The following is a 19,561-nucleotide window of genomic DNA, read 5'->3' on the forward strand; positions in this document are numbered from 1 at the left end:
GTGTTTTGTAAACAAGAGTGAAGTAAAATCATGCTAAGAGTGATGTATTTTGTAAACAATAGTGAAGTAAAATCATGCTAAGAGTGATGTGTTTCGTACCACTTTATTCTTGTTATACAACTTTCTATCTCAACAAATAAAGTCTGTTTGAATAAAATAGATGCGATAGATGATTGCCAGTACCAATGAAGCATCATTTAATGAAGTCATTTTCAAGCACAAAATATCTTTACAACACCCAAGTATACATCAAGTGAGATCAAAAAGCAACTCCCCTTGGGACATTATACCACAGCAGCAAACTTCCACTCTACAAAACAAAACAACTATGCCCTCAAACCCAAACAAAACAACTATGCCCTCAAACCCAAACAAAACAACTATGTCCTCAAACCACTTGTTCGCTAGATCACTGATGCGGCGCGCGGTTGCCGGCGCTGTTACATGGCGACTACGCCGGGGAGGCCTGCGCCCGCTGCACAGGTTGAAGGTTTGAGCGCGGAGTTGGTAGGGTGGAGGCGGATGATGAGTTCGGCGGCGGAGCCTACATCGTCGCCGCCTTCATCGGTGAAGAACAGCGAGTCGCCGGAGGAGAAGGCCAAGAAAGGTGGCGTTGTGGTTTCGAGCAATTGGGGAATTTCAAGACCTAAGATTACGAGGGAGATTTGGAAGGAGATTTGGAAGGAGATTTGAAAGGAAATTTGAAAGGAAATTTGAAAATCTGGAAGGAAATGACACGTGATTTTGAATCTCTAATTTCCAAAAGTACCCTTGATCTATTTTACATTATTAAAATATATAATATTTGTTCCATATATTTGTGTGGCTGAGATTTGTTCTCTAGTTATACACTTAAAAATAGTTATATCTTGATCACTACTCTCTATATATATATATAGGGTCCCCTTATATGCACAACACCTCCTTAGTGTAGAACTAGAGACCAAATATTAACCATTGGATTTAAAGTTTAATGGAAAAGATGATATAGAAGTATATGTCATTTTCCTCATTCATCCGGTGATTTAATTACTTCATCCAAGGGATATTTTAGTCATTATGCTATTTAGGTCAAAATGAATCATAATTTTAGGGTGAATTAATTTCACCCATTTCTCTTCTCGCTTCCAATTTTCACAGCCCCACTTTCTTCTCCCACTACTCCATTCTCACAACGACACCGACGATTCAGAGAGCTCCGCCTGCCATTCGTCTTCACCATCCAATTCAATCCCTTCGTCTCCTTCTTATCCATAGATATCATAGGATTCTTACCATGGTTGACACGAAGCAGACCAAAATCAAAGGTATTTGTTGTGTTCTACACTTTTAGTCATTCTAGGAAAACACAACATACTAATTATTCTGAAACTTTGGTTTAAGATCAGCAGCAGTTGTATTCGAAAGCTGCGTCTGGTTATTTTATTTTAGATGTTTAAAATTATATATTTTTTTCAAATTTTTACTGTTTTGGTTATTAATTATGCATTTCTCAGTGATTTGCAAATATTTTTCGAATCTTTTGATTTGTAAATTTGCTTCATCTTAATTTTGTAATGTGAATTGATTGCAGTATAAAATGAAGCGATTTCATAGAAACATGAATAAATTATATCATTTTATGAAGTTATTTGTATTAGTTTTTCAAATTAGATTCAGTTTAACATAAAATGTTTTCATATTTGGGTGAACTTGTTACATTATAAGATGAAGAAAGGTGTTTATTAGATGAAGAAATTCAGTATGTTGTAACTGAATTTGGTTTGTGATGAGATGTAGATATGTCTAGATATTTGGTATGTCGTAACTGAATTAATTTTACTAGAATGTATTTGCGGTAAGTTATGATGTTATGTGGTGAAAGTTGATTATTTGATGAAGTGATTGGTCTGGATATTTGGTGTTGATGTATTTGTGATGAGTTCTGAATGTAGATATGTCTTGTTTTGTTAGGAAGTTGCTTATGCAAAGAATTGCATAAGTTTTGCAAATATCTAATGTAATGGAATGAAGTAGTAACATTATTGAATGAACTTAATACTGATTAATATGAAATGCTAATATGAACTGTATCGTTTGCACAAGTATATGAAGAATTGTACTTATTATGAACTAAATAACCTAGTTATGAAGTAATAACATGAACGAATGAAATTAAATACTTATTGAATGAAGATTTGTGTTTGTTATGATCTTTGACTAACAACAATTAGTTTTTATGTATCAATGTCTTGTTTTAAGTGCCACATAAAGGATACATCCAAGCATGATCGTAGATTTGTCAAATGAAGAAATAAAGGATATGTCCATGCGTGGTCGTAGATATGCCATATGCCACAAGGAATTCCGACAAGATACATGATTCAAGGAATTTCGACAAGATACATGAAGAAGAAGAAGTGATGAGTTGTTTTGTTAACATTCGTTTTGTTAGTGTTTTGATTTTTAAAATTGTCATGATACATTTATTTCTTTGTAATTTATTACTTCATTCTAGTAGGTTTATTCCAGTAGTTTGTTACTTTATTCCATTTTGTATTTGAATTATTTAATTTTTTTGCAAACTTTAAAGCGAATAGATTGTGTGAAGTATTACATTATTAGATGAAGTGATTTGATTCAAATTTGGTTTGTTTCAAATTTGGATTTTGGGAAGATTCAAATTAGAATATGAAGTTATTATATTACAAGATGAGGTAATAAAAGTATAAGATGAATTTGTTACATTATAAGATATAATGTTTTCTTTCAAATTTGAGTAATCTCAAATTTGGTTCATTTTAGCTGACGTATTTCCAAGTTCGGTTGAAGTTATAACATTATAAGATGAAGTGGTTAGGGTATTAGATGAAGTTTTAGGATTATAAGATGAAGTAATTTGTTTCATATTTGGTTCATTTCAAATTTGGTTCATTTTTTAGGATGAAGTTATAACATTATAAGATGAAGATAATACTTTATAAAATTTGAATGACCGACATCAATCGTAGTCTAATTATCTAACCATGAAACACAATAGTAAATGTTCTTCATGGCAAAATGAAATAAATTCATAACATAGGCGTTTCAATTAAAACTAAATGGTCTTCACGTTGTATTCGCCTTCTCTTTTATCTTGTCGCAGTTCTTTGAATCATGGTGACCAACCTCATGACATTTGGCACATATACGACTAGGCTTTAATATCATCTGACCAATATTTATAAATATCTAACAAATATATTGGTTCATTTTAGCAAGACAATCAGGTCTGTACAACATTCATATACAAGAAATGGCATCAGGACATATAAACGAGAATGGTTCATCTCACACTTAATACAATTCATTATTAAAGCAAAACAGTTCATTACAAAACAGGTGTGATTCTGGCGATGACCTTGAACAAATCCGGTTTGATTTTGCGGTAAGGAATTGCAAAATAGGTGTAATTTCGACGATGGCCTTGAGCATGTCTGGTGGGATCGGCGATAATCTTGAGCAGGTCCGGTTTGATCCCGGCGATGACCTTGAGCAGGTCTGATCTAATCAGCGGTAACATAATTAGAACCGGTTTTTGTATATCACTAGGTAATTACACAACAGATTTTGCGATAGGGAATTCGTAAGAATGTTTTCCATAATTGTTTAATCGTGAATAATCGCGATAGGGAATTCACAAGAAATTTTTTCACGATGAAATAGGAAACAAATTATGAATAATCGCGAATCACAAAAAATAGTTGCTGAATTGTGTTTTCCATAATTGAGATGAAAGAATTAAAAATCAAGCCGCCAACTAGAGATTGTAACTCATCAAAAGTTGTACCCTGATTTTCTTGATTAGTTTCGGTAGAAGCAGTTCCACGTACGTTCACTGATTCATGTGTAAAATCAGTTTTGGGAGAATGATTGCTCGAGGCGTCCATTGACGTACCAGTAAAATCTATTCTAGGCGTAGGGCTGCTTGAATCTTCCATTGAACGATGGAATGGTCTTGGAGATTTTATTGAGAAATAGAGATTACAGAGATTGTATTTTGATTTTGATCGAAAATAAATCTTTGTTATATTTACATGGCTTGAATCATGGAAAACTTAATAACACTGCATTACAAAATTACAAAACCATCCTCAAGCCACTATTTTCGAAATATTTTAATAGATTTAGGTTTATTTGATATTAGTTGCTTGAATTAATTATGACCACAAGATTATCAAAATGGGTGGACAAGATTTGGTCTCTGGTTCGGTCTTTAAAAATAGTTCGACATTGAATACAATCCTATATATATATATAGTCGTGATCATATGATAACCCCTAAATCTCGTAATAACCCTATAACCAAATCTGGACCGCACATATTTCTAATCTTGTGGCTGAGATTCAAAGTTAGATTTACTTCATAAAAAAAAGGTGGAGGGGTAAATATGTCATTTCCCTCATTTAATTTCTGAATTTCGCCAAATATCACGTAAAATGATAAAATGATATATGTTAGGTTTATTGCATAGAATGATAGTCTTGCCGGATAGAATGATACTCAACTTCATAAAAAAAGGCGGAGGGGTAAATATGTCATTTCGCTCATTTAATTTCTGAATTTCGCCAAATATCACGTAAAATGATAAAATGATATATGTTAGGTTTATTGCATAGAATGATAGTTTTGCCGGATAGAATGATACTCTGAGTTGATAAAATGATACTCTTGATTGATAAAATGATACTCTGAATTTCGCCAAATATCACGTAAAATGATAAAATGACAGGTTTATTGCATAGAATGATAGTTTTGCCGGATAGAATGATACTCTGAGTTGATAAAATGATACTTTTGACTGACTGATAAAATGATATATGTTAGGTTTATTGCATAGAATGATAGTTTTTCCGTATAGAATGATACTCTGAGTTGATAAACTGATACTTTTAGCTTATAAATGTTAGGTTTACTGCATAAAATGATAGTTTTGCCGGATAGAATGATACTTTCAGCCGATAGAATGATAGTTTTGGCGGGTAGAATGATACTTTCAGCCGATAGAATGATAGGTATTTTTGGTGTATAAAATGACATTTTTGTTTAATAAAATGATACTTTTACCTGATAAAATGATAATCTAAGCGGATAAAATGACAGAAACCTTATAAAAATGATACTCTGAGTTGATAAAATGATACGTTTACTGCTTTGTAGGTTTGTATATTATGTATTGTGCCGATTATGTTAGGTTTATTGCATAGAATGATAGTTTTGCCGGATAGAATGATACTTTCAGCCGATAGAATGATAGTTTTGGCGGGTAGAATGATACTTTCAGCCGATAGAATGATAGGTATTTTTGGTGTATAAAATGACATTTTTGTTTAATAAAATGATACTTTTACCTGATAAAATGATAATCTAAGCGGATAAAATGACAGAAACCTTATAAAAATGATACTCTGAGTTGATAAAATGATACGTTTACTGCTTTGTAGGTTTGTATATTATGTATTGTGCCGATTATGTTAGGTTTATTGCATAGAATGATAGTTTTGCCGGATAGAATGATACTCTGAGTTGATAAAATGATACTTTTGACTGACTGATAAAATGATAAAATGATATATGTTAGGTTTATTGCATAGAATGATAGTTTTTCTGGATAGAATGATACTCTGAGTTGATAAAATGATACTTTTAGCTTATAAATGTTAGGTTTTTTGCATAAAATGATAGTTTTGCCGGATAGAATGATACTTTCAGCCGATAGAATGATAGTTTTGGCGGGTAGAATGATACTTTCAGCCGATAGAATGATAGGTATTTTTGGTGTATAAAATGACATTTTTGTTTAATAAAATGATACTTTTACCTGATAAAATGATAATCTAAGCGGATAAAATGACAGAAACCTTATAAAATGATACTCTGAGTTGATAAAATGATACGTTTACTGCTTTGTAGGTTTGTATATTATGTATTGTGCCGATTATGTTAGGTTTATTGCATAGAATGATAGTTTTGCCGGATAGAATGATACTCTTGATTGATAAAATGATACTCTGAATTTCGCCAAATATCACGTAAAATGATAAAATGATAAAATGATAGGTTTATTGGATAGAATGATAGTTTTGCCGGATAGAATGATACTATGAGTTGATAAAATGATACTCTTGACTGATAAAATGATAAAATGATACTCACAGCAGATAGAATGATACTTTAGTTGATAAAATGATACCTTTGGCGGATAAAATGAGTTTATCAACCCAGAGTATCATTCTATCCGGCAAAACTATCATTCTATGCAATAAACCTATCATTTTATCATTGTATCATTTTACGTGATATTTGGCGAAATTCAGAAATTAAATGAGCGAAATGACAGTTTTACCCCTCCGCCTTTTTTTTATGACGTAAATCTAAGTTTGAATCTCAACCGCGTGATTTTAAAAATGTGCGGTCCAGATTTAGTTATAGGGTTATTACGATATTTAGAGGTTATCAATATAACGCACCCCTATATATATATATATATATATATATATATATATATATAGGGTAGTGTTAATCTCCTTTTCTTCCCTTAGATTTAAGTTCCTTCTTAATTGGAACCGTTAGATTTGAGGGATGGACGATCCGGATGAGAAGCTTACTAATGATCCCGTCTGTGCATTATTAGGGCCCTTTTGTGCATTATAAGGGCAAATTAGTAAATGTACAGTACCAAAAAACGCCCAAAAACTGCAGGTGCGAAATTTAAGCGCCATATAGCCACTACCTTCCATCTATTCTACCAATTTCTCACTCCAAACAACTCTCCCTCAATCTCTCACCCTATTTCGTCTCCCCAATTTCCATCTACTATCAAAACCCTAGCCTCCTCTTCAAGGGAGTGTCAATCTCCACAGAGCGTCGATTGTCGTATGTTTCACCGTCCAACCATCATTCCCGTATTGTGCGAGCATCTCCTGAAGTCGAAGAAGAGGTCGGGTTTGAAGAAGGTTAATTTCTGCGTCCAACCACCGTTTATCCACCTACCAAACCACCAACTCGACGATTCACAAATTTTTCCCCAGAAAAAACGAGGTTTTCAAAATCGTATTGGACAGGATGTTCTTAAATAATTATTTCGTATTCATTGTGGTTAGGGTTGGGTCTTTAATTGATTTTGTAATTATTTTCTATTTTACAATTGTTTAGTTACCCATTATGTAGATGAAATCGTATAGGGTTCTGATTTTTTTGGTTCGTCTCCCAGATTTATCATGACGAAAAGAGGACGTCCTTCAACTTCACAACCATCCCAGTCTGAAGGTGAGCATTCTATTTCATTTGCATGTCCAATTCCTGGAATAATTGCCTGCTTCTGTACATGAAGTACTGGGTGAATGCAATATTCATGGCCGCATTATTTAACTGAATCTGTACATTATTTACCTATTTGTATGCATTAATTATCATGTTTTAGGCATTATAGACCTGTTGTTGTACATGGGTCAATGAGTGAATGCAGTAGTTGTATGTTCATTAATTGATTGAATCTGTACATTATGTAGCTATTTCTATGCATTATTTATCATGATTTAGCCATTATGTGACTTGTGTTGTACATGGGTCAAAGAGTGAATGCAATATTTGTATGTTCATTACTTGATCGAATCTGTATATTATGTAGCTATTTCTATGCATTATTTATCCTGTTTTATGCATCATTTGACTGCTGTTGTACATGAGTCTAAGAGTGAATGTAATATTTATATGTTCATTATTTGAGTGATTCTGTACATTATTTGGCTATTTGAATGCATTATTTATCCTGTTTTATGCATCATGTGACTGCTGTTGTACATGAGTCAAAGAGTGAATGGAATATTTGAATGTTCATTACTTGACCGGATCTGTACATTATTTAGTTATTTTAGTGCATTATTTATCATGGTTTATGCTTTATGTGACTGCTGTTAGACATGGGACAATGGGTGATTGCAATATTCTTGGTGCATTTTTTGATTTATTCTGAACATTATTTGATTATTAAAATGCATTATGTATCAGTTTTTAGGCATTATTTTGATGCTTCTGTACAAGGGTGTATAAGTGAATGCAGTATAACTGTCCACATTATTTTATTCAGTCTGTACATTATGTAACTAATTGTATGTTATTATTTTGTATGTTGTACAACATCAAAGCAGCTAAGATTGGACATCGACGAGGCGGTCGATGATATACTGCCAGTAGGAATTGCCCAAAAATTTCAGGAGCGATTATCAGAGGCCGGGACTAGTACAGCTTCGGAAGAGACGGAGGATAGGAAACCAAGGGGTAGGAACGTCGACCATCTGTATTGTCGACGAACCCCAACAGAGTTTCTGAATTGTATTAAGAGTTTAACTCCACGGCAGAAGGAAGCCGTCACGGAACTTGTACATGAGTCTAAGAGTGAATGCAATATTTGTACATTATTTAGCTATTTCTATACATTATATATCATGTTTTATGCATCATTAGACTGCTGCTGTACATGAGTCCAAGAATGAATGCAATATTTGTATGTTCATTACTTGAGTTATTCTGTACATTATTTGGCTATTTGTATGCATTATTTATCCTGTTTTATGCATCACGTGGTTGCTGTTGTACATGGGTCAAAGAGTGAATGGAATATTTGTATGTTCATTACTTGGCCGTATATGTATATTATTTAGCTAATTTAGTGCATTATTTATCATGGTTTATGTTTTATGTGACTGCTGTTGGACATGGGACAATGGGTGATTGCAATATTCATGTGTGCATTTTTTGGATTTATTCTGCACCTTCCTCATCCCTTGTTTGCGCGTATCAAAATCAACAGCGCGAGCATATACATCGTATAACTCGAATGCGAAATCTAATGATTGGAACTTCTGACCAACGACGGGCTTCGATTCCGGAGAACATTCAGGCACAACCATAACTGTATACAAACACAAATAAAAAAATGTTTTGGATACTAAGACATTATAAGATATAAAACGTTCATTACAGAGGCATAAAATGACCATTACAATGCCAAATGTGTACATTACGTGAATTAGGTATTTGGCTATTGTTTTGTTACATAATACATAATACACACTATACCCTAGGATAGCTAAACCCTAAAGGAATGACTCATAGTCGCGGTCCTTCGTAGAGGTTGTGTTTCTCAAACTATACTACACCCCTAGCCCCCAGAATTGGGCAACCCGAGGGGAATGAATGAACCCTAAACCCCACATAATCACAATCTGGCAAACATGTTTAAACCATACTACACCCTAGCCCCAAGGATTTCTAAACCCTTGGGGAATGATTGAAACTAAACCCAAAAAATCAAACCGTTCCAATCCTGACATATTCATGAAATTGTATAACACAAACAAACAAACCGGCTCAGAAAACCTTTACATTGCAGTTCACATATCGTTCATTATATAGTCAATACCATCCATTATCTATTAACATTTGGTGCATTATTTGTATCGGTTTAAACTACTACCCTAGCCCCTGGGCTTGTTAAACCCTTAGGGAAAACAGGAAATGTGCGCTAAACATCGAAACACGGCACAACTTAAATTAAACGGGGCAGGATAAATGTTCATTACATATCACAAATAATGCATTATAGAAACTAAAACTACACATTATACTACACAATATTACATTATGTATATCTGTTTTAAAAAATGCCTACTCGCTATGCATGTGCAACCCCAGACGAATTACTATAGCTCGTGTATTTGGACAACGTTTGTTAGACTTAGAACATACTACACCCTAGCCCCTAGGCTTGTTAAAACCTTAAGGAAAACAAGAAACGTGAACCAAACATCGAAACACGGCACAACTTAAGTTAAACGGAACAGGGTAAATGTTCATTACATATCACAAATAATGCATTACAGAAACTAAAACTACGCATTATACTACACAATATGTACATTATGTATATCTGTTTTAAAAAATGTCTACTCGCTATGCATGTGCAACCCTAGACGAATTACTGTAGCTCGTGTATTTGGACAACGTTTGTTTGACTTAGAACATACTACACCCTAGCCCCTAGGCTTGTTAAACCCTTAGGGAAAACAAGAAACGAGAACCAAACATCGAAACACGGAACAACTTAAATTAAACGGGTCAGTATAAATGTTCATTACATATCACAAATAATGCATTACAGAAACTAAACTGCGCATTATACTATATAATATGTACATTATGTAAATCAGTAAAAAAAACCTACGCACTATGAATGTGCAATCCCAGATGAATTACTGCAGCTCGTGTATTTGGACAACGTTATTTAGACTTAGAACATAAATGTGTGCATTATTTTAACTTATGTAGTCATTATTTGTATTTTGGTGGTCATTGTTGTAAACATTAATGCAATATTCGTGTGTTCATTATTGTAATGGTTCCGCACATTATATGAATATTTATATGCATAAGCATATCCTGGTGTATGCATCATGTAACTGGTGGTTTTTATTGTTGAAGAGTACATGGAATATGTTGATGTGCATTACTTGGTTTAATCTCTTCATTATTTGTTTGTACATTACCTTGTATAATCTGTGCATTATATGCCTATGTTTAATGCATTATTTTGCTGATCTATACAGATTATGTAATGCGACTGAGAACAGACGCACACCAACATGAAAAACGATCTCGAAGCTCTACACTGATTATGTATTACGACTGATATTCAATTACAAAATGAAATCGTCGAAACCACTAAACATGAGCGAGAAGCGGGTGAATAACCTTCTTCCATTGATTATCGACCAATCGTGCACAATCTATAATTGTCTGCGTTTGATTCACAAAGCACCGACGTGCACAATCTACGATCTATAATCGTGAACTGCCAATTTCTCGAACTGAAATTATCAAAATTAAAAGCGGCGTGCTGGAGAAAGAAATCAGCGAGAAATTGGGAAGAAATCATTTGTTGAAACTGCATAAAGCCTAAAAGGAGTAATTCATGGACAATTCCATAACTAACAAATTTGGTTAATCCCTATTTCACCCCCAAGCGTTGAAACTTAAATTTTTTTGATAATTTCAGTTTAAAGTTTAAGCCATTAGATGCATTGAAATCCATGAATGAGATTAAAAAGAAGAAATGATATATAAGGTGAAAAGGATTTGAATACAATCCTATATATATATATATATATATATATATATATATATATATATATATATATATATATATAGGGTTGTGATCAATTGAGATTTTTTAGCCTAATTGAGAAATGAGATGCATTATCAGCCACTCATATTTATTAAATGAGTGGTCCAGAATTTGCCACATGGAAAATATTTTTAGTTTAATTAATTATGAAAGGGCGTAATGGTAATTTTATGTTTAAATTGGGTTTCTTCCGCTTGTGTTCTCCATCTCCTTCCTAAATCCCCGCCGCAGATTTCGATCTCAGCCCCTCCGCTTCTCCGCCGCCCCCAAAATCTCTGCCACAATCTCCGTCGCCGACAAGCTTCCTGACGCCACCCTATCCTACCTCGACGCCTCCGACGAGCTCCAGACCATCTCAATCGCCGACATCACCATGAATAAGAAGGCAATTTTGGTCGTGTCCTCCGTCGCCGCCTCCTTCATCCGCGCCATCAGCGACGCCGCCATAACCTCGCTCTCCTGAGCCAATCTCTGCCACATCAGCTTCCTCCTTCTCCATCCTCCTCACCCATTCCTCCAGGTCCATTTTCCTCCACCCGCTCTCGAGATCTCGTCGTCTCTCTGCTTCGGTAGAGACTGGATCTTCGAATCGTAACTCCTCACCAGGAGCGCCGTCTGCCGCCGCCGCCGCTCATATAGTGCGATTCTCAATATGTCGTTCTGTTTCGGTTGACGAAATTGCAATTATTAATTACTCTGTTTTCTCTTCAATTTGACAGCAACAAATGGTTGTTTTGATTTACCTGTGTATTGAGGTAGTGTTCAATCTCGATTCGTTGTGATTGAGGATTGGCTAGTAGCAATTTTCCATTGACACGCTTCAAATCGTTGCTGGAGATCGTCTCCGACGAGATCTGCAACAAGGCGAGCTCGTGCGCGCTGAAGCTGCTGATGCAGATGCTGGAGGCGTCGAAGAAGTCGAGGCTGAAGGCGATCAAGGCCGGCGCGATCTGCATGTTGGTGGAGCTGCGGCCAGAATCGAGCAGATCTAAATGCGAGAGGATTATGCAATTGATCAATTTTGCTTTTGTTACAGTGTTTGTCAGTTGTTGACATTTTGATATATAAGCTGGTGACACTATGACAACTATGGTGCATATCGTGTCAACGGCACATACATGTCATGTCAACTACGGTACATATCGTGTCAACTACACATACAAGCCATGTCAACTGTGTTACAAGCCATGTCAACTACACGTACAACCATGTCAACTGCACATAGAAACCATGTCAACAACAATTATAAGTCATGTCAACTAGACATAAAAACCATGTCAACAATCCGATACATTAAAACACGAAATGACACTTATACCCCCGTGTTGACATAATGTGATAGCTGTTGACATTTAGTTAATCTTGTGGATTAGTGGCTGATATTGCATCTCATTTCTCAATTTAGCTAAATAATCTCAACCTAACAGGACCCTATATATATATATATATAGGGTTGTGATCAATTGAGATTTTTTAGCCTAATTGAGAAATGAGATGCATTATCAGCCACTCATTTTTATTAAATGAGTGGTCCAGAATTTGCCACATGGAAAATATTTTTAGTTTAATTAATTATGAAAGGGCGTAATGGTAATTTTATGTTTAAATTGGGTTTCTTCCGCTTGTGTTCTCCATCTCCTTCCCAAATCCCCGCAGCAGATTTCGATCTCAGCCCCTCCGCTTCTCCGCCGCCCCCAAAATCTCTGCCACAATCTCCGTCGCCGACAAGCTTCCTGACGCCACCCTATCCTACCTCGACGCCTCCGACGAGCTCCAGACCATCTCAATCGCCGACATCACCACGAATAAGAAGGCAATTTTGGTCGTGTCCTCCGTCGCCGCCTCCTTCATCCGCGCCATCAGCGACGCCGCCATAACCTCGCTCTCCTGAGCCAATCTCTGCCACATCAGCTTCCTCCTTCTCCATCCTCCTCACCCATTCCTCCAGGTCCATTTTCCTCCACCCGCTCTCGAGATCTCGTCGTCTCTCTGCTTCGGTAGAGACTGGATCTTCGAATCGTAACTCCTCACCAGGAGCGCCGTCTGCCGCCGCCGCCGCTCATATAGTGCGATTCTCAATATGTCGTTCTGTTTCGGTTGACGAAATTGCAATTATTAATTACTCTGTTTTCTCTTCAATTTGACAGCAACAAATGGTTGTTTTGATTTACCTGTGTATTGAGGTAGTGTTCAATCTCGATTCGTTGTGATTGAGGATTGGCTAGTAGCAATTTTCCATTGACACGCTTCAAATCGTTGCTGGAGATCGTCTCCGACGAGATCTGCAACAAGGCGAGCTCGTGCGCGCTGAAGCTGCTGATGCAGATGCTGGAGGCGTCGAAGAAGTCGAGGCTGAAGGCGATCAAGGCCGGCGCGATCTGCATGTTGGTGGAGCTGCGGCCAGAATCGAGCAGATCTAAATGCGAGAGGATTATGCAATTGATCAATTTTGCTTTTGTTACAGTGTTTGTCAGTTGTTGACATTTTGATATATAAGCTGGTGACACTATGACAACTATGGTGCATATCGTGTCAACGGCACATACATGTCATGTCAACTACGGTACATATCGTGTCAACTACACATACAAGCCATGTCAACTGTGTTACAAGCCATGTCAACTACACGTACAACCATGTCAACTGCACATAGAAACCATGTCAACAACAATTATAAGTCATGTCAACTAGACATAAAAACCATGTCAACAATCCGATACATTAAAACACGAAATGACACTTATACCCCCGTGTTGACATAATGTGATAGCTGTTGACATTTAGTTAATCTTGTGGATTAGTGGCTGATATTGCATCTCATTTCTCAATTTAGCTAAATAATCTCAACCTAACAGGACCCTATATATATATATATATATATATATATATATATATATATATATATAGGGTTGTGATCAATTGAGATTTTTTAGCCTAATTGAGAATTGAGATGCATTATAAGCCACTCATTTTTATTAAATGAGTGGTCCAGAATTTGCCACATGGAAAATATTTTTACATTAATTAATTGTGAAAGGGCATATTTGTAATTTCATCATATATTTTATTTAATAAATATTTTTTTTATTTTTTTAAAAAAATTTATTTTTTTTTCGATTTTTTATTTTTTTATTTTTTTTTGTCAACTACATATACAATTCATGTCAACTACACACATGTAATGTCAACTACATATACAATTCATGTCAACTACACACATATAATGTCAACTACATATACAATTCATGTCAACTACACATATATAATGTCAATTATAAGCTATTGACATTTGATGTGCAGAGCTATTGACATTTGATGTGCAGACTACACATCGTAGTTGACATAATGTCTCAGTAGTTGACATCGAGCGAAAATTTAAAAAAAATTTAAAAAAAATTAAAAAAAATTAAAAAAATTAAAAAAATTAAATTTTTTTTAGTTGTTGACATTTTAATACGAGTTGTTGACATTTGATATTCTGGCTATTGAAATGAAATGACGATAATACCCCTTAGTTGACATAATCTACTTGCAGTTGACATTTCAAAATGAGTGGCTGAAAATGCATCTCAATTCTCAATTAAGCTAAAAAATCTCAACCTAACAAGACCCTATATATATATATATATACGTGTAAGTATTTTTGAAATCATATCAACAAGGCAAGAAACCATTTTTTTACTCCATAATTTAATAAATGTAAAAAAGCAAATAATACTACTGTAATTAAAATTTAAACATTATAACAATGATAAGCGTAATATTACCTCAATTTGTATCAACAAACATCTCATATCACCATTTGGCACTACTACATATTTTTATTTTACTTTGCTATTTTTAATAAATAAATTTTATATCATACTAATTCATTTTATTTATATTTTTATTATTTTTTTCTTATCCACTTTCATTTAGATTATCTTCGTGCATACACCATTGACTTAGGTGATTCCTTCTTTAATTTTGTACCATTCGACGATATATACAACGTGAAAAATGTGAATATATACAGCTAAATTGTTGGACCATTTGCTATTAGAATTTTAAATCTCTCATGAGTGGGAATATATGCACACTTCTCAATGCTAGGACAAAAATGATCAATCTGTTTTGTTTCCTCTTTTAAAAGAGGTAATATAAGCTAAAAGAATTACTTATTCTAGTCGAAAGTTTTGAAGTAAAATGCTTTTTTTTTTAAATTAAACCTGTCATCTGTGCCATATGGATATATCTAGCCGGTAAGATCAAAATTCAAATGCAATAGAAAAAAAATCAATACTGTATTTATAAGCAATACTTAATAGAGAATAATGATTACTTATGATGCACACGTAATAAAATGTGGAATTAAGTAATACATTAACTGCCAAACGAGGAAATCAACTACAACAGAATTCTGAAAAGAAGAATGGAAATAAGGCTATTCCAGGAAGAAAAAATATCAATGAATATACAAAACCAAAATAGTGTCAGTAAATAAATAAGCATGAAGCAAGCTGCAGTTAATTGTAAACTATGGCTCTCAGTGGCGATCTTCCCTCACAAATGAATTCAACTTTCTTCATGGGAGGTGCAAGAATGTTGATGTTCTCCTGTTCTTCATCTCCAGGCAATGACTTCACAATACTTCCCAATCTTTCCATAAGCTGAAGATCTTCAGCTGTTAATTTGTTCATTTTCTCAGAGAGCGATCCGATTGTATCGATCAGTTTCTGATTTTCTGATGATAAGATCTTGATGGTTTTCTCTGAAGTGGAAATCTTGGAGTCAAGTTCTAATCTGCGGATCTCCAGCTCTTGCTTCTGAACTGCATCTTCAATCTTATCCTGCTGAACTCTCTTTGTTAGGCTATGGAGATCATTTTCTAGCTCGGTGATCATGATGTTTTTCTCTTGAATCTCCATCTCCTTGAGCACTCCATCTGCCTTGATCTTCTCCCATGACTCACGGAGAACGTTCATCTCTCTCTGCATCTGCGATAGTCTGGAAGAGAACGAGGTCGTGGAACTATCAAACTCATGTTCCAGTGATGCAACAAGCTGCTGCAGATCACTTATTCTCTGGTTTTTTTCTTCCACAAGCTGGTGAAGGCTCTTCCTCACATCAACTTGAGGAAGTGAATCTTCTTCAGCATTCCAACACGAGGTTTCTGCTATTGTAGCCTTCAAGACAAGCTGCTGCTGAAGCTCGTCTATTTCTCTCTCTTTCTCTTCGAGCTGATGGCTTAGGCTTTGTTTCTCTTGCTTAAGGTTCAGCTCCACCTCCGTTTGTGCAAGGAGAGAAGCTTCAACTTCTTTACGCATTTGATGGTTTTGCTTGAGGTTAGCTTCCAGCTGTTCAGCCACGGATTTCCACATCCGCAGTTCGAATTCTATTTCATTTGCTTCACGGAACTTCTCATACAGTTCATCGTCTGCTCTCTCGAGGGCTTCACGAACCCTGTTCAAGTCAGCTTGTATGAGCAGCATTTGCTCTTCAGAATGCAGGCGTGAAGAAGTTGATTCTTTTAGGATTTCCTTGAGCCTGTCTACCTCTTTCTGAAGAGGAAATTGCAGTTCTTCGAGCTCCTGCACCTTTTTCGACAAAATCACTACTTTCTGCCTTTCATCCTCAAGATCTTCCTGAACACTGATAAGAGCAGCTTTCTTTTGCTCCAACTGTTGCATTAACTCGCAGACATTTTCCTGCACCTGTTTGTTCTTCAGGTTCATGCAAGAATGATCATCAGCAAGCCTGAATTGGGCTTCTGAAAACCCCGATTTCAAAACCAGTAGCATCAATGAAGTCTCCTGGTTCAGTAATTCCAGCTTCATTGTTAAAGAATCACAAGCTTCCAGTTCTTTGTTTAGCTCATTCAACGATGAGTCCTTGCTTTCTACTTCAGACTTGAAGTAGTCTAACTCTTGTGATAACTTCTCCATCTGGGAATGCCATTCCGATTCTTTAGCCTTAAGATTTGTGGAGCACCCCTTGTGCACTTGTTCTAAAGACTTGAGCTTGTTTTGAAGCTTAGAAGCTGAAGAAAAGCTTGATTCACGAATTTGAGCTTCTTGGTGATCTTTCAGGGAAACCAGTAGCTCTTGTTTCTCTTGCTCCAGCTTCCTGAACTGATACTCCATCTCTTTGTATAGTATGTCCTTCGTACCCAATGAGCTCCTCAAAGTTGCGATTTCTTGATCCCTTTGAGTGGCCAAGTTGTCAAAATTTAACTTAGCCTCATCATATTCAGCAGAGACATTGTCCAAGCTCGTTCTTGATTCTAAAAGCTGAACTTCCATGACTTTCCTCTTGGATTCAGCATGAGCTAGCGCGCTGTTGCACATCTCTAGCTGTTTTTGAAGATCTTGTGAAATTCTAGTTTGAGATTCCAACTTTTCCTCCAAAGAGGAGATGCCATGAACAAGCTCAGCTCTCTCCTTCTCCCACTCTTTTTCCCTCATCTTAAAATTCTTCCGAAGCTTATCATGGGCCTCCTCTAAATGAACAAATTGTTCCTTCTTCCATTTCAGCTGATATTCCAACTTCTTCTTTTCCTCTTCCAATTTGAAGAAAGCATCCTCCCTCACTCCCACATCTTTGGATGTCGCAGTCCTACTCTCACTTTCTGCAGATTTCTTCTGCGAAACATTCAAAAGCCTCTTAACTCCTTCAACCTCTTGTTTGAGTGCACTGATCTGCTGCTCCTGATTGATATTTTTGCCATTTGAATCATCCAAAGCCGATGCCAGCGCCTTATTCTCTTCTTCTAACTTGTGAAGCTTCTCATTGCAATCAACACGAAGTTTATCATGAGCAGATGTAATACGCCTGATGATTGATTCTTTCTCTGCCAGATTAATCTTGAGCTCATCATATACTTGCTTGGCAGTAGCGATTTCACCTTCTTTCTCATTTAGTTCCTCAGCTATTTTCTCTAGCTTGGAACTTGCCTCTTTATTCTTGCTCACTTGGTCATTGTTGAATCTCTTTAAAGTTTCAGCTAATTCGACTTTAACATGGTACTGCTCCCTCAGCTTTTCAATCTCTGCTTTAGCATCATCGAGCTCTTGATAGACAGCATCCATTTTCTGATTTTGCAGCAACTCCTGCAGACAACACAGGCCAGGGAACGTAAGAAAACGATTTGGCTCCACGAACAAGATAAAGCCGGCACTGTTCTAAATCATCAAAACATTATATTCAAGACATGTTGGATATGCATTCAACATTAAACATGATGTATTATGTAAATATAGCCCATTCATTTGTGAAATGGAAGGAGGCTTCTACCACTAAAAGCAATCAAAGAAACAGTTTGATTCCAAGATGCAACATGAAAGACTGAGCAACTGATTCAATATGATAACTGAATTTTTAACACTAAAATAGAGTATACCAACAAATTAAATTTAGAATCACTATCAAACCTAGGTCTAAGTGAAAATTCAATCTGCATTGCTGCATTTACAATCAAAAAATCAGCCAAACAATGGAAATAGAGCACATCTGTTAAAACTCTGAGAAGTTTATAACTGCATCACAAACCAAGAAAACCCAAAACGCAAACATAAGAAAAAACTATTCTGCCTGAATTTTGGGATATTACTTTTCTGCAATTGTCAATATTCTACCAGCCAAACTTTCTGTTCGTGAATCTTGGGTATGTATAAACGATGAGGCTCAATTTCTAATCAAAATTACATCCACATTTCAAGCATACATCCAAATCATATTGTAGACATAATACACATAAAATACCTTCTAACTAAAAATGAAATTAATCTGCTGTTTGTTGGTAGAATAGTAGATGAGTAGAAAAGGGGAAAAAACCCAAGATACATGAACATTTTGACAAACTATCGCAAGCAATTAGATCGTAATAGATTATGATACTCTGATGAAATCGTTTAAAAACCTAAAGGGGGAAGAAATTACCTTTATTTCTCAGATTTAAGAAATCAGCTAGCATTCAATAAAGGTCGGGATATCCGATTTCGTCATTCTCCATATGTATGTATGTGCGTTTTTGTGTGTGTGTGTTCCTTGCTGAAATGTGTGTAAATGGGAGGATTCAACGAGATGGAAGTATGAGAAAAAAGTTGTTTCAGAGAAAACTGAAAAGAGAGCCGTTGGAGTTTGAATATGTTGAGGTAAAACGACGCCGTATTAGGATGGATTCGTTTAAATCTGTTTAAATTACTGGATACTAGCCGTTAGACAAGAGCATACTATATTTACAATGGGCTATGGCCTAAATTGGATCCAATGAAATAAATTCTTTAAAAATAAAAGGGAAAGAAAGACGCATGAAATGTTGCCTAAAGCTATTTCGTTATGCCATAGACGTTGATAATTATGTAGTGAAATTAATAACT

The 19,561-nt window shown here is 35.6% G+C and overlaps 1 protein-coding gene across 1 annotated transcript; it reads right to left on the reverse strand.

The window, feature by feature from the left end:
• Positions 1-15,542: 15,542 nt before the first annotated feature.
• On the reverse strand, positions 15,543-19,315 carry LOC121783266 (uncharacterized protein At4g38062-like). Its single transcript, XM_042181294.1, has 2 exons — positions 19,122-19,315; positions 15,543-18,292 (listed from the first exon to the last, which is right to left on the reverse strand). The coding sequence occupies exon 2, from the start codon at positions 18,269-18,271 to the stop codon at positions 15,710-15,712; it is 2,562 nt and encodes an 853-aa protein (XP_042037228.1). The 5' UTR covers positions 18,272-18,292; positions 19,122-19,315; the 3' UTR covers positions 15,543-15,709.
• Positions 19,316-19,561: the final 246 nt, after the last annotated feature.

Source organism: Salvia splendens, chromosome 21, assembly GCF_004379255.2.
Source record: "Salvia splendens isolate huo1 chromosome 21, SspV2, whole genome shotgun sequence".
NCBI lineage: Eukaryota > Viridiplantae > Streptophyta > Magnoliopsida > Lamiales > Lamiaceae > Salvia > Salvia splendens.

Bases quoted from the DNA above. Each gene is read 5' to 3' on its own strand.
- LOC121783266 (XM_042181294.1), bottom strand. From the start codon at position 18,271: ATGGATGCTGTCTATCAAGAGCTCGATGATGCTAAAGCAGAGATTGAA.